The following is a 16,120-nucleotide window of genomic DNA, read 5'->3' as shown; positions in this document are numbered from 1 at the left end:
TAAAATCTGCCATACATGTATGGCCTTCTTTTCGAAATAGGATTAAGACCTATTCCAAAGATCTTTCTTTTAAAAAATACTATAAAAAAGGACTTCTGATCTCAATACTGAATTTAAAAATTCTTAGAGAGCTGCAGAATTTGAACAAAATGTTCAAATAATAAATAACTTTCTTAGTCTATGAATATGAATGAAAAGGAAATATTTCTTATAGCATGGCTAATTCAGAAGGGACCAAAAAAAAGACAACTATGAGTCAGAAAGCCTTGCTCTAAACAGTGATCTGATGAAGCCATTAAAGAGTATTAAAGTTAAAAGTTTTTTTTAACCAACAATCCTCAAAAATCTATGAACCTACCTGGTAACAGTAAAATATATGCTAAACACTACAGCTCTCTTATAGGGACAGCTAGTAGTGGCCTGAGGCAGTCACTAAAAGAGCAATAAAAAGACGGACATCCTGAGGTGAATGACTTCCTATCAATAACCAACCAACATTGCAAGAGCAAACACCAGAATGCACCGATAATTACTACAGTGCGTGAGTTAACCAACCTCCCTGGTCCCGCGCAATGAGCTCACAGAAGTCAGGATGTGCACAGGCTGTATCCTTCGCTGTTTCCATTCTTGGTTTAAGATTTCCGTTCTTTCCAAAATTTTCTGACGATTGGAACTAAACATACTCTTTAAAAAAAATGAAGGAGAGGAGAAGAGAAATTGTTCATCGTTAGAAAATGTGTAGTATCTCTAATGCAAGTTAACATCTAGTGATTTCTCAAAAATATCAGGAGCGTTCCTTCAAACACATACAGATTTTACACTAAACTGTGGCTTCCCACATTCGAATCACATAGAAGCACCACACCTATTATTTTACTAAGAGTGGGCAGGGAACAGAAAATCATTGCATCCTTTCTTTGTTAACATCATATAAAAACAAAATCACAATGACTTTAGAAACATAAAACCATGAAACACATTCCTTTATATTTGGGTCCCAAATCTGCACGTGTAATACAAAAGATACACTAAAAAGATAGTGATTTCTAAGCAGATTGACTGGCCATTAGATTTCAATCTTTCCATTCCCATTACTGTGCCTGGGACAATCTTTATGTTAATTAAGACAGATCAAGGCCCTTGGCTTCCAAGCCTTCATGTATCTTACTATAAATATGACCTTGGCTGAAAATGGACCCTTGCAAATTGAAACTTATCTTTGGGGGGCGGGGCGGGGAACTACCCTTAACCGTAGGTGTGCTTCACAAAAGATAAAGCTGTACCTTAACTTCGTCAGCCCGCCTGAACCTCTTGAGCTGCCGCAGCCGCATGTACTCTGATTTTACACGCTTGCGCCAACAAACAGGTCCCTTCTCAGATTTCTTCCCAGTCTGGCCCATGATTATTCTAAAAGCAATGGTTTCATATTAAAATCACTAATCTAACCAGCCTGAATATGATCATTTGTGTTTTAATCCCCAGCAAACTAACAATCAGCAAAATAAACAATACATGACACTGATGACATTTGCAAGGATGCTCATTCGAGTTGTGGGGTTTTATCCTTAAAACATTTCATCCAAAATATGAGTTTTTATTTAATACAACTTTTAGGAGAGATTTTTATTGACAAAGGTTTTCCACTCCTAAAAAGCAGCCGTCTTTACAGAAACGTGATCCCATTACAGAAATTAAGCATACTATAACATGCTAGTTTTCAGCCTATGAGATCCACACATGTAGACACATACTCTAAGTTTTTCATCAAGTTAGCATAAATGAAGAATATGATTGAAAAAGAGAAATCTGAAAATGTAAAATTTACATACAGAACTAAAAGTAAAAAATACACAGTATAACGAATGTACAAACTAAAGCATTCCCCCTGCACACACTTTTTACCAGGCTTCTCACCTTAAACACTGTGATAAAAGTCTGTACTTTTGCCTCTTGTGCCCCTTTTACTCACACGAGGGGTTTTTCCACTAGCAAACCAAAAATGCAGCAAATGCCAAGCAAATTCTCCAGGCTTATCTTCAGTTGCAGGCTCTAGGTAACCAATTACGCTTAAACGTGGGGACAGCCTATAGTTCCCCAGATGCCTAAGTACAGAGTCCCCATTTTAAGTCTAAACAAGTGTCCCCTTCTAGAACATTCACCTCTCAAAGTATAAAAATCATACTTGTATCCTAAAAAATTAGGACATTCTCTCTGCCAGAAAGTACAAAGGGCTGCATTAAGGATGTTTGCTGTAAATTTATCTAAGAGCAAAGGAAAGCCAGAATGTTTTAAATAAAAGAGAAGGGGGAGACTGACATTCTAGAAAGAGCAGGTGACCAATAGAGGAGGTTAGGACTGCAGCACAGCATTCGCACAAGAGAGGAGGGTAGCTTCCCCCACCACAGTGGTGATAAAAGTAAAGCAAAGGAATTCAAGAGTCACTTAACAGAAAATTTGGTGATGGCTTATATATGACTGGACAGGGGCACCTGGGTGGCTCAGTGGGTTAAGCATCTGCCTTCAGCTCGGGTCATGATCTCAGGCTCCCTGCTCAGCAAAGAGCCGGCTTCTCCCTTTCCTTCTGCCTCTGCCTGTTGCTCCCTCTTTTTGTGCTCTAATAAATAAATAAAATCTTAAAAAAAAAAAAATGGAGTGGATGATATTCTGGCTTGAATACCTGGTAACAGAGTAGAACCTCATTTACCTGTCCACATAAAACCCTTGGGCACAGAGAAACCGCCTAAAGAGACAAGATTTAGAGGGCGGCAGCCCAGAGGTCAGTGGGTAACTTCCTGTCAGGATAGCCTCCCACCAGAGACAAGGAAAGCAGCCTCGTGGACTACTCTGGCTGAAAGAGGGGCAAGATAAGCACTGGATAACCATCGAGTACTAGGAACCAGGCCCTGAACATACAAAGATCAATGACACAGAACTTGCCCTGATGGAGCTTAGGTGCCACCTAACAAGGCTGAAAACAAGAAAACAGAATAGGAGATATACAGGAAAAATTCCGGGGGTGGGGAGTGGCAGGAAAGGTGTTAACAGAACCTTAGAAGTTGAGCTGGATTTCAAAAGGCCAAGAAAGATCAGAAGAGACTCTGACCCTAAGGTATGAGCAGGAGGACGGCTGGAGATGGGGCTCTGAAGGCCAAGAGGTCCAGCTGGCAGATTCCACTAACAGAGAGGGACACCTAGCCAGCTGGAGACACCACTGAGGGAATGAGAAGAATGAAGAGATTTCAGAACTTGAGCCAAGTCGGTCGGATGAGGCCACAGAGATATAACTGAAAAGGTTCTAAGTGTGACCTGAAAAGACTGGACGGAGGAAGACGACCCCATCTCTGAGGCAAAGTACAAAGTGAGGAAGACAGAAGATGGTGAGGGAGGCCAAAAAGACGGGGGTGGGGGGGTGGGGGGGTGGTTATTTAAGAAACCTCCATGCCATTCCTTTGCTTTCTTACCTGCTACTTAACAGAGGAGCTCAAGTAATTCTATGCAAATTCTTTTCAGCCGTGTAGCGCTTCAAAGGCCTAGGAACTAGCAGGGAGAACCATCAGATAAAAAGGGATTATCTTGCTTCATTAGCTCACAGACTAATCACAACTAGTGCATCTACTGCTCTGACAAATTCCTGGGCCCTGGCAGCAGCACCCCTGGGCCCCGCCCGCACCTGCCGAACCCTGGAGCAGGGATGTGGGGCAAGACGGATGTGACCCTGGCTCATCTCTGTAAGATGCGCATCTTATGTGCTTGGTGAAGAGGTGTGCATCCCATGTCTGCACACTAGAACTCGCCTTGCCAGATATTCTGAGTGCCTTCCATGGCACTCCCACCATGAGCGACAACGTCTTTGGTCAATTATGTCACAACAAAATAGTCTCTCTGACCAAAACTGTACAAGCTGCAAGGTCAACACCACCACTTTTCAAATTATTCTAGAACCAGCATCTCTGTAAGACAGCGTGTACGGAAAAATTTCTACGTTTCTAAGTTTCACACAGCTCTTCCAGATACAGAAGTATAAAAGTGAAGCTATGAAACTATAGGATTATCTGGTCAATATGCACAATAGAGATGAAATAAGAAAAAGCATGGTAACTCACCTATGGATTCAAATATAAGGATCATAACCTCTGAACAACCTAAGAAATAGGGGCACCTTGGTGGCTCAGTGGTTGAACAACTGCCTTCGGCTCAGGGCGTAGTCCCGGGGTCCTGGGATTGAGTCCCACATCGGGGCTCCCCACAGGGAGGCTGCTTCTCCCTCTGCCTGTGTCTCTGCCTGTCTCTCAATGAATAAATAATAAAATCTTAAAAAAAAAAAAAAAAGGCAACCTAAGAAATAGATCTAAAAATGTGTGGACCATTCTTTGAATACATAGGGATAAGTAGGCTGGTCTACTAAAAAGTAATAAAATTTAAGTCACCATTTAGAAGACTGGTTTACATAAAATAAACCCACTTTCACAGCATTTACAATATATTAAAATCATGTTTTCAAAAAAAAAATGTTTTCATATTTTTCATTCCAATTCATCCCCACTGTCACTGTAAGTTCTTCAGGAGCAAGAACCATTCTTACTCATTTATAAGATCTCAGAGCCTGGCTGTGTGCCTGGCAAATACATTTTAAAACAAACAAAAACAGAACACATCTCCTAACGAACATTAATGGTGAACTGTTCATGAAGTCTAGGTATGCCACGAAGTATGAAAAGGAAGGGTGGGGCCTCCTGTGAGTGGGCATGAAAATGCACCCCACTACCACAAAAGCCCCAAGGAAGAGGAGTCTCAGGGATGACTCAGACCCCATGGTCCAGAAGCCCTACCAATCAAGAGAGGATATCCTGAGTATAAAACCTGGAGCGTTTGGGATTTCTTCTTACTAAGGAAATTGATATTACCTTAAGGATCTTTTCCAAACTATAGGGATAACACCAGTACCTCCAAGTTGGTTACAAACACCAAACACACTGCCTCACCTAGTGCTGAGCAAGCAGTAAGCCTCCAAATGTCAGCCAGCCCCGCACCCTTCCCACGAATGGCAGCCTCGAATCAGGTCTTCTGATTTCCACCATACCACTGCCCAGTATTAGAATCCAGTTCCAAATATCTACATGTTGGCAGAAAAAAGCCTCTATTAGAATAACGAGCCACTAAATGAATGAGGATTTGTGAATACACCCAATTTTTACATTTCTCATTCAAAAGATTTGTTAGTTTCATAGGTGAAATGGCACTAGGGGGATTTTTATCCAGGGTATGAAAAGGACTTCTCTTACTCAAAACAGTACAACTCTAATCATTAAAACAAGACTCTATCCATATACAGTAAAACCCAAACAACAGGTATTCTTTTTTTTTTTTTTTTTTTTTTTTTTTTTAACAGGTATTCTTTAATTCAAAAGACAAAGCAAATTATGGCAGGAGACCATCAAAACCTTTGTACAATGCAGCAGAACCTTACAAAATAACACAGATACAGGTTACATAAGGAAAGTAAGGAAAAATACATAGTTCACAGTCTCTTTATCCTAATATCCTGAACTCCATTGCCCTTGTAACCCCGCTCTGTCCCACCAGAGCAGACAAGGTGTCTGTGCCACCCGCATCAGCTCACCAACCCTTCTCTGAGGACTACCATCCACAGGGTGCCAGGGCACACCGCTCCCTGCTGACAGGCACCAGTACACACTAGATAAATGATCAGACTGGTCTGGTCACAGGGAAGATTTCAGGAGGCTCCCTGCTAAGTCAGGACAAGAATGCGCACTCTTTTCCACTTAGATTCGAACCTGGATATACAATGCCCCAACAATCACTGGAAGCCAATCTCATGCTCTCTCTCCGCAAGCCTGAGAGAAGAGTCTGCAAAAAAAAAGTCAATGACAAAAAAGAAAAAACACCCAAAACCAAGAAATGGACTCTAATCACCTCACTGAGCGAGCCCTGAACTGGGCGAGCTTTGCCAAACCCAACTCTAGAACATTCAGTTACATAAGCTAAGAAACGCTTTTTTTTTTTTTTTTTCTTAAACCGGTCTGGATAAGGTTTTCTTGCCACATGAAATATAAAGCGGTCTGAGATATATTCTTGGTATTGAGACTACACATACAATAATGCCTGAATTAACAGAAAATGTGTTCTGGTGACCATTTCCTCACCAAGGACATCACCTCATCAAGGACATCACCAGAGACACCAATTACAGCAGTCCTGCCCACCTGGTAAGGAGCTTCCTCCATCCTCTCAGGTTTCTACGGCCCCTGTGATGTGCCAGGAGACACATCTCCACCCCTCAGGGGACCAGGACACAAAGCCTAAAGAACGAGCATTCCGCTCTCTCTTAGGTCCAACTTGTGAGGGGCCTTTCCTTGGGTTGGTACCCCTGCCCCTCCTTACTCAGTGACCAATGACGAAGAATTAAAAATAAATTCCCTAGGCATTTTCAGTTCCCTTGAGGCCTTTCTTTAAAGGTTCTTCATTCCTAAATGATGGCTCAAGGCACGTGCTAGTGCCTATTTAGTCTTGCAGGGTTCTGTTTTCTACTTGTCTTAAGAAAACTAAATAATAAACTACATGTACTACTCATCCTCCCTAACTAAATTAATAGCATGAACTCTGACTCTTTACTGACTACCAGACTCTATAAGGTCAAATCCAAACCTAACAAAATTTAAGTAATACGATTCCAATATTCTTGATGTCCATCCATAACTAAAATGTCTTTTTTTACTTCACAGTGAGCCATTAAATTGCCAACTTTGAAAAACTGCCAGTCTGCAGCAGTGCTTATGTTTAAGATTCTTTGAGGGCAGCTGCTCATCTCATTTAACAATTTTATTTTTTTAGGTTGAGCTCTGTGCCCAACATGGGGCTAGAACTCATAACCCCGAGATCAAACCTCATACTCTACTGACTGAGCCAGCCAAGGACCCCAGTTCCTTTTTTTTTTTTTTTTTTTTTTTTAAGATTTATTTGAGAGAGAGCGTGAGAGCACACAAGCAGGAAGAAAGGGCAGAGGGAGAGAAAGTACCCTCAAGCAGACTCACTACTGAGCACTGATCTCGAAGCCCAGGGCAGGGCTTAATCCCAGGACCCTGAGATCACAACCAGAGCCAAAAATCAAGAGCCAGCCTCTTAACCAACTGAGCCACCCAACCCTGCAAGCCACCCAAATGCCCCTCATTTATTTCTTAAGTTAAAACCCACTGCTTTAATAAACTCAAAAATAAATTAACAGTAATTAATCTTTGTAGGTAAGGGAAAAACATATAAAGAGAATTTCGACATATAGATACTACCCTTGGTAAGAGGTAAAAATCAATTATCTGAGAAGCAGATCTTATGCCCAAGGGGAAATAAAGGCAATGCACCTCGAAAAGAAGACCAAGAGTGAGGGGTCCCCGTGGCACAGCCATACTGCTGCACTAAGGACTCCAGACAGACAAGATTTCACCTCCTGCCATCACTCCAGTGTTAGGTCTACACAGATTCTGAGGCCAGGCTACGTTCTAGCTCACCCAAGGCTGCAACAAGCTGAAGAAAGAGCAAAATAAATCACAATGGTATTGTATTACAACCGAATGAACAAGTATCCAGGAGTCCATAAAATAAATAAGTAATTAATAAGTAAACGGGAGAAGAGGGGCAGTCCTCCTTACAGGGAATTCCAAATAATGACATATGTATACCTCTCTAACCTGGGAGCCTGACCTCAGGTCCCTTCCCCCTGAGCAGGGCCTGGACTCAGTAACTCACTTCCATGGCAGAGAGCCTGGCATGGGAAACAGTAACATCACCGCAGAGAAGCCCAGAAGGCACCACCTCACACCAAACAATGATGGATAAAAGATGAGGGACAAGCCACATTGCCGTCGTGTGCCGCTCAACATGAGGGAAGAGGGACATTTCACCTCTGTGGCCTTCTTCACCCAAAACCTCAGAACCCACACCTCAGTCTTAGCACACAAACACATCAGACAAACCCATACCGAAGGACACTTCTACAAAATACCTGATAATAGTCCTCAAAACTATCATGAGGTCATGAAAACAAGAGGAGTTTAAGGAACCATCGAAGTCTGAAGGCCTGAGGAGATAACTAAGTGCTGCGTGGTGCCCTGGCCTGGATCCCAGGACACAAAACTGGTAAAATCCAAATAAAGTCTCTAGTTTAATTAACAGTAACATACTGGTGTCGGTTTCTACATTTTTAAAAATGTACCAAGGTTACAGAAATCTAAACTTATTCCAAAATAAAGTTTAAAAAGAAAAGAGAGACGAGTAAGTTATACAACCACCCAATGTAAAAACATTCACTTTTAAAATCCCCTCCACTTTTGGGGTGCCTGGTTGGCTCAGCTGATACAGCATGTGACTCTCAATCTCAGGGTTTTAAGTTTGAGCCCCAAGCTGGGTGTAGAGATTATTTAAAAACAGAAATCTTAAAAAAAAAAAAAAAAAAAAAAAAAAAAAAAAACCTTTATCTTAAATAATTTTAAATACGTAAATTTTAAAAATAAATGACACCCACTTTTAAAAATGATAAACAGAACGAAAACACATAAAAAATGTCCAAATGTGATAGAAAATGTTAAGGGAGGGGGACAAAAAAACGCACCAATGATTAGAAATCTGGAAAAACATCAAGTCAAGGGACACCTAGGTGGCTCAGTCGGTTAAGCAGCTCTTGGTTTCCACTCCTCAGGGTGGAAGATCCAGCCCCAAGTCAGGCTCCAGGCTCAAGCCCAGAATCTGCTTAAGACTCTCCCCCCTGCCCTCCCCACCACAGCACGTGAGCTCACTCTCTCTAAAATAAATAAATAAATAAATAAATAAATAAATAAATAAATAAATAAATAAATCTTAAGGAAAAAAAATTAAAAAGAACAGGCAGTAATTAAGGCAGCTGGTACTTTTACGAACCTTAAAACAAAATTGAGGGGAAAATTCACACGTACAATTGTACTATTTTAAAACTCAGATTAACATTATACTTGAACAATTTAAAAGGAAAAAACCCTCCATAAATGCCTTAAGATGGTGTCTACTTAAAGAGATAACGCACATTTAGGCTGCACTAAGCAAAACACAGAACCTGAACCAACGAAAGTAATCGTGCCCCGATTACACGTGCACTGATCAGCCGAAACAAAAGGATTCCATAAAACTCAAGTCCATTTTAGCTGTGCTTAAGATGGTCAGAGAATCGTCTCTCTGCCCCAGCGGGGAACACAGCATTAAGCACCTGACACAGAAAAAGAGCATTTGAGTTTAGAGTTTGAATAGAGAGAAGTGTCGTATAATATACATTTACTCATTCAACACATACCAGGTATTATTTATAAAAACTGAAAGCTCAGCAGTAAATAAAAGAGAGAAAATTCTGTAATCCCATAAAACTTACAATCTACTTGGATGGAAATGACCCAAAAAAAAAAAGGAAAATGTTTTAGTGTGGCAGACAATGTTGAGCACTATAAAAGAAACCAAACAGGTAAGTATGGTAAAGCAGGTATGATAAGCTCGCAAACAAAGGAACCTGGGCTGGACCACTTAGCACCCTCCCTGTGTTACAAAGCCAATGGGATACCGAGACCCCCACCAACCAGCAAACCCAGAAGTAAAACACACAGCACAATATTTCCCAGTAAAGATTCCAAAATAATTGGATTAAGTATATATCCAATATAGATCTCACCACTCCACAATGCTCTAGTGATCAATACAGCTTGACAGGATAATCAACTGGCATTAAAACTAGTATTCAAAGATTGCTAGGTGCCGCTGTTCAGGTTAACTATGAGGTCTGATTATTCTGGAAGTTAACAAGCCATTTTATAAAATCTGTTTATGCAAATAGCCATTATCTGTGTTAGTATTTGTAAGCCAAACTAAAGAAACATTATAAAACTGGTCCCAAGGCTATGGCATTGTTATAAGCTCTACTGTTGGTTATTCAGTTTTAACCAAACAGCATCATTAAACATGTGTTGCTGATATGACTAGTATATTTCATTTGTAACTCTGCTTTGATTTTATCTATACATTCTCAAGGAACATATAAAGAAAATTAAGGTCAAGGCAACCCTCAGATCCCATTTAACACTCAAGTTTGAAAAATATATTAGGAAAAACTGGAGCATTGAAGTAATTCAGGAATAAGGTGATCTGAGCTCTGACTAGGTTGATGGCAATGTGAATGAAGAAAGAGATACCAAGAGACACTAAAATTAAAAATCCAAAAATAAACCTAAAAATAAATTAACTAATTAAATTAAAAATCCAGATGCCCATATACACTGGGGGTAGGGGGGCCCTTGGGGATCAAAAGAGGCCTTAAGTGAGCCACTATAACAACAAAGAAGTTGGAACTTAGAATGCAGATTATCAGATGTTAATTACTTACTGGGCCCTTCCTAGCACAAACAGAATGATGGGCAGTTCACAGGAAACACACCATCCTTCACAAGTGTCTGGTCTCAGGACCCCTTTAGTTTACCTGGGCTGTAACGATGGGTATGTAGGATCTTAAGAATACTAGCTGAGGAATTTTTAAAACATCAACTCATTTAAAGATAGTAACAGCAAACCTATTACATGTTAATAGAAATAACATTTTAAAAACTACTTTCCTTTAAAAAAAAAAAACAATCACTGAGTGGTATGGTTTTACAGTTTTGCCAATTTTTACTATCCGTCTTAATAGAAGACAGCTGGATCTTATCTGCTTCTGCATTCAATCTGTTCCAGTATGTTGTTTTGGTTAAAGAATATGAAGAAAATCCATTTCCAAACAGGCATTTAGCTAGAAAATGGAAGACTATTTGAACAGCCTTTGAGGTAATTGTGACTCTCATGCTTTGATATTAGACCAAAACTGTTCTGTGAAAATAGTGGCTGAGCTTGCAATTCAAGCTTTTCCTCAAGACAACACCATTCTTCAGTAAGCAGTGATAGATTTGTAAGATTAGTTGCAATGTAGAATCTGAAATTATAAACTTTTTGAACTCTGCTACGTTAAAATTCATTGGTCTATTCACTTTGAATGGATCTTTAACCTGTGCATGGTTTTATATGATCATCATTCCTCGTATCTGAAAAATACTGGCCCACTGGGGTTATGCAGATTTCCCCAAAACTGACATTATTTCCAAAAATCGTATTTGGTAAATCCACCGATCTCATCTGAAAAGTCTTTTAAGTATTTATCGGGAAACTGTCAAGTTCGCGGTGACAGATACAAGTTTTCCAAAAATCCTAATTTTTGCTTGAATGCTCAAAACATTATCATCGGCGACAAATACAGTTGTTGATTTCCTTGAAGGCTCCTTTCACTGAAAAGTGCTTGCCAAATACCCGTCTGAATAATCTTAGTCTGTCTGTCAACCCCTCTTCCAAGCAAAACCGTTCTCCATGAAGAACACAGCCAGTGCAGTGCTGTTCCTAAGACCCATCCTGCTTTGGTATGCAGCAGAAGCAATTTACACATGGCCCCATCTTGGTGCACAGAACATTTCAAAAGTGTGCACCCGGGCTCACAAGTTAACAAAATTAACAATTTTTATTACTTCATCAAGAACATTCCCTAGAACTGCCTTTTGGTGTCTTGTTTTTTGGGTTTTGGAGCACAAGTGCTAAGGCATCAATGGTTTCAAAAACCTACCATGGCTTTTCCACCATTGGTGCATATGTCAACACACGGAAGGAAGAAAAAGAAGGAACGAAAAGAAAGTGGCAAAGAACATTTCAGTACTGTGACGAGGATAACCTCACAGGCTCTCTGAGGTCCACAGACCATGCTCTCAGAAGAGTGCTGCGCTGTAAGTGTATCCAGACACCATACAAATCAAATCGCAACAATTCCTGCCTTTTCATTTGCCTAGCAAAGCACCTAGAATGAGCAATATATTCAAATTATATACTTCTAAAATACACATTTAGAAGAATGAAGGCCTAGAAATCACCATTCTTGCAACTAAAAACAAAATCAATATGAAGCTTATTTAACGGGGGATACTTTTGCCCTGCCAAACTATAGAATCTAAATGGTAGTATGCCATACATCTGCGCCAAATCAAGAGACTAGTGTCTAACAAAATGCATTTTAAACAAATTGCTTGTCTTCACCCATCTGTCCCACCCTTCACCATTGTAAGAAGGGATCAGTGGTCATGGTCACTCTCTTCTGATTCTAAAACCTAAAACCACCTCATCCTACCAAGTAATGCCCCATTCATAGAGACCTGAACCTACCCCCATAAAAGAAAGATAAAATAAAAATATTGTTCAGGGACCTTTTCAATTCCTAGAATGCCTCCATTTGTATCTAGGAGAAAAATGACAAAAATATACAAAAGCTCACTAGTGCTGGACCCAAGTATTCCACCCAAACAACCTGCAAAACTCTAGAAGAAACTTCTGAAGTTTTGGTTTGAAGGACTTGGGGAGGCCAAGTCCTTTAAACCAAAATGAGAGGTATTATCAACCAGAATTTATGAAGTATTCAGAAAATGCTAAATCCTGTAACACGACGGGCATCTCGGTGCCTAAACGTTAGCAGACCACTTGTACATACAGCTACAGATGAGCAAGCATCATGAACAGCGTTTGTGCTCAAGAGTCTTTAGGAAACAGATGAGCCAGTGACTAGTGATCAGGAGAAAATAAGGGGGCAAATACAGATCTTATTTGTAGCTCGAAGTGAAGGAGTACTAAAAAAGGCACAGTACTGCTCAACAGCACAGGAAAATGATAGTGACATGGCAGTCTCCGCAGAATAGAAAACACTGACTTGATTGTCACAGCAAAAGTGAGTAGATTCTGCACTAATGCACTTTCCACAAAAATAAGATCACGCTCCTCCTTCCAGCAGAAGAGTAAACTCAACTGCAAGTTCAACGTGGAATCTACAGACCAGCATTCCTGTGTTTATCCGAAATGCTATCAGTTTACAAAGATATGTCTTGGAAAAGAAATGGCCATCTAAATTTAAACCAATTGGAGGGGGCGCCTGGCTAGTTCTGTCCGTGGAACTCAGAGTCCTGAGTTCAAGTCCCACACTGGGCATACAGATTACAGATTACTTTTTTAAAAAGTTTCACAAGTGTAAACCAAGTGGAGAATTATATGATCTCATTCATTTGGGTCACTATAAAAAAGTGAAAGGGAATAAAGGGGAAAGGAGAGAAGATGAGTGAATATATCAGTAAGGATGACAGAACATGAGAGACTCCTAACGCTGGGAAACAAAGGGTAGTGGCAAGGGAGGTGGGCGGGGGGTTGGGGTAACTGGGTGATGGGCACTGAGGGGGGCACTTGACGGGATGAGCACTGGGTGATATGCTATATGTTGGCAAACTGAACTCCAATAAAAAACAAATAAATAAAAATGTCATAAATGTCAAGAATTTGCTTCAACAGGGGCACCTGGGTGGTGCAGACAGTTAAGCCTCTGACTCTTGGTTTTTAGCTCAGGTTGTGAGATCCAGCACCACATGGGGCTCTGCACTGAGCACTACTGAAGATACTCTCTCCCTCTCTCTCAGCCCCTCCCACTCCCGCTTTCTCTAATAAATAAATCTTTAAAAAAAACAAAACAAATTTGCTTCAACAGTAGACAGATTAAATTGACATTTAGAAATAAAAGTCTTCTTTGAAAATATACTAAATCCATTTTATTAGCTGAAACCTCTCCTTTCTTTGGGTGTGTACTCAGTTTAACTGAAATACTGCTGGAGGGAAATGAAAGACAAAGTTATGGCTCAGAAACTAAAACTATGATATATAACTCATGATTCAAAGACAACACAAAATACATATTATTCATTTAAGATATATACTATTCACTACTAGTTGATACAAGCAAAAACGGGGATCCCTGGGTGGCGCAGTGGTTTGGCGCCTGCCTTTGGCCCAGGGCGCGATCTTGGAGACCCGGGATCAAATCCCACGTCGGGCTCCCGGTGCATGGAGCCTGCTTCTCCCTCTGCCTGTGTCTCTGCCTCTCTCTCTCTCTCTCTCTCTCTCTCTGTGACTATCATAAAATAAATAAAAATTAAAAAAAAAAAGTTTGGATACAAGCAAAAACGTAGGTAAGTCTGATGCCAGACGTTCTTCCCTCTAGAAAGTCGATTTTAAATCTTACACCTCTGATAAGTCAACATCTAACACAAATTTAATAACATCCATTGTGCAAAATTTTAAGAGAAACTCGAGTCAGGTAAATAGAAAGGATCTTGTATTGCACTGTTCCAGCCAACAAGTGCAGGAACTAGCTGCCAGGAATCTGCAGCTCCCACAGCCCACTCCACCTGCCTCCGATGCGGTGGTTAGCCACTCAAGTCCAGCGCTCAAGGGTATTTTTCAGATAGCACTGGCCCTGAAGTACGAACCAACAACTCTGTGCTCAAAAGAAAAGCAATGATGCATTCCTCATAGTAGACAAGAGACAGGCTGGTTTAGGGCCTAAAGAGAAGTATTTATGATCTGGAATCTTCCTAGAACTTTTCAATGCATAACCCTGCTGACATACATACTATTGTTGTCTGCACCCTGTCCTTACGTCCTAGCCCCCAAATGAGATGCAGTTTCCTCTGTATTCTGAAGACAGAATTAGGAAAAAAAAAAAAAAAAAGACTAAGCCCAAAGCATTTACAGCACCTCCCAGAGTCTGCAGGCATCCTACAACCAAGTGACTGTTATCAGCTGGTTTCAGCATTTGAGTTTAGTGTACACCACAGCGGGGAAAAATGTCTTCAAGTGCCATTTCTTTCATCTGTGGACACCAACAGAACTCCTCACTGAGTGAGACCCTTCAGAAACTTCTTGGGCTCATCTCCACCCTGAAGTTCACTTTCTTGCTGAAAATAGTTAACAGTTTACGGACAAGATGAAAGTAAAAGAGGTAGGGACAGTTATAAATTACAAGCGTTTTTTGTGAGTTTCCTATCCGTAAGGTCCATCAGGAACATAAAGACACTGAGCTGCTGGAAAACTTCAAACTTTACAGTATAATTGACAACCAATGATACTTTTCAGTATTTGTTTTACCAAAGATATTGTCTATTGAATTTATTAGTATAACATCACTTGTCACTAAAAGTTAAAGCCCTGGGAAAATCTTTTTCAGCCTCCAAATACCTATGGAAATGCTATAAAGAATTCACCAACCGCAGGGAGACCAGTTATATAATCCCTGCAGTTATCACTCTGCAATTTCCAGACTAATATGAAAGTTTTTAGGCAGGAAAAAACGACTTCATCCCAGCACTTCCATGCAGAAAAGGAGAACAAGAAGGCTAGGATGAGTGCCTAGCATTTGGGCCTCTTAGACTCTGCGGCTAGGAAAGACAGGGCTTTTGTTTGGTAGTCCGGCTTGAAACACTGATATTTTCACTAGTACAGAATGTCTCCTTATAGAGGGTAAGAAGGAGAACATCTCACCCTTTATCTGAATAGTTCTAATGGGTGAAGACTGGGGCAGCCAATAGTTTTAAGAAATTTTCTTTTCCGGGGATCCCTGGGTGGCGCAGCGGTTTGGCGCCTGCCTTTGGCCCAGGGCGCGATCCTGGAGACCCTGGATCGAATCCCACGTCGGGTTCCCGGTGCATGGAGCCTGCTTCTCCCTCTGCCTGTGGCTCTGCCTCTCTCCCTCTCTCTCTCTCTGTGACTATCATAAATAAATAAAAATTTAAAAAAAAAAAAAGAAATTTTCTTTTCCAGAAAATGTATATATGTTAGGTCTAGCTAGCTGTTTGGTTACATGCTGTTAGCGGGTTAACAAGTGGCAACTGGTAAAGAAAACGATTTTATTTCTTTAAATTCAACACTAAATTCTATCAGAAAAATCGGAAAATAACTTTTAATTTGCCAATGCAGGTACTTGTAAAGAGAAACTATTTTCATTTACATCACACACAGTACTCTAAATAGTACTTCACTTCTGATACTTCCAGTCACCAAAGGTGTGGCAACACCTACTGAGTGTCCTACAATTTAACTCAATTGTGACACTATCTACCTAGAGAGGGCATCTGATTTCCCGAGGTTCAGGGCTCAATCCCACAAGACTTGTTCCCCTCCGTTCTTCAGATGCCAATGCCAAGTCCAGACTGTC

The 16,120-nt window shown here is 40.6% G+C and overlaps 1 protein-coding gene across 13 annotated transcripts in view; it reads right to left on the bottom strand.

Annotated features, from left to right (window-relative positions):
- Positions 1-16,120, bottom strand: part of EZH2 (enhancer of zeste 2 polycomb repressive complex 2 subunit) — a 65,643-nt gene that overhangs the window by 37,979 nt on the left and 11,544 nt on the right. For 6 of the 13 annotated variants that reach the window (XM_025433739.3, XM_025433742.3, XM_025433745.3 and 3 more), the window contains 2 exons: positions 1,284-1,407; positions 556-684 (listed from right to left, as the gene is read on the bottom strand). In XM_025433739.3, coding sequence (XP_025289524.1) covers positions 556-684; positions 1,284-1,400 — 246 coding nt within the window. In that variant the 5' untranslated portion in view covers positions 1,401-1,407. Of the gene's footprint in view, positions 1-555; positions 685-1,283; positions 1,408-3,461; positions 3,606-4,982; positions 5,305-16,120 lie in introns of those variants that run through there. The other 7 variants (XM_025433743.3, XM_025433748.3, XM_025433751.3 and 4 more) reach the window with 3 other exon arrangements.

The sequence above is a fragment of the Canis lupus genome, chromosome 16 (genome assembly GCF_003254725.2).
Source record: "Canis lupus dingo isolate Sandy chromosome 16, ASM325472v2, whole genome shotgun sequence".
Classification (NCBI taxonomy): Eukaryota; Metazoa; Chordata; class Mammalia; order Carnivora; family Canidae; genus Canis; species Canis lupus.
This window is presented reverse-complemented; position numbering and strand designations above follow the sequence as displayed.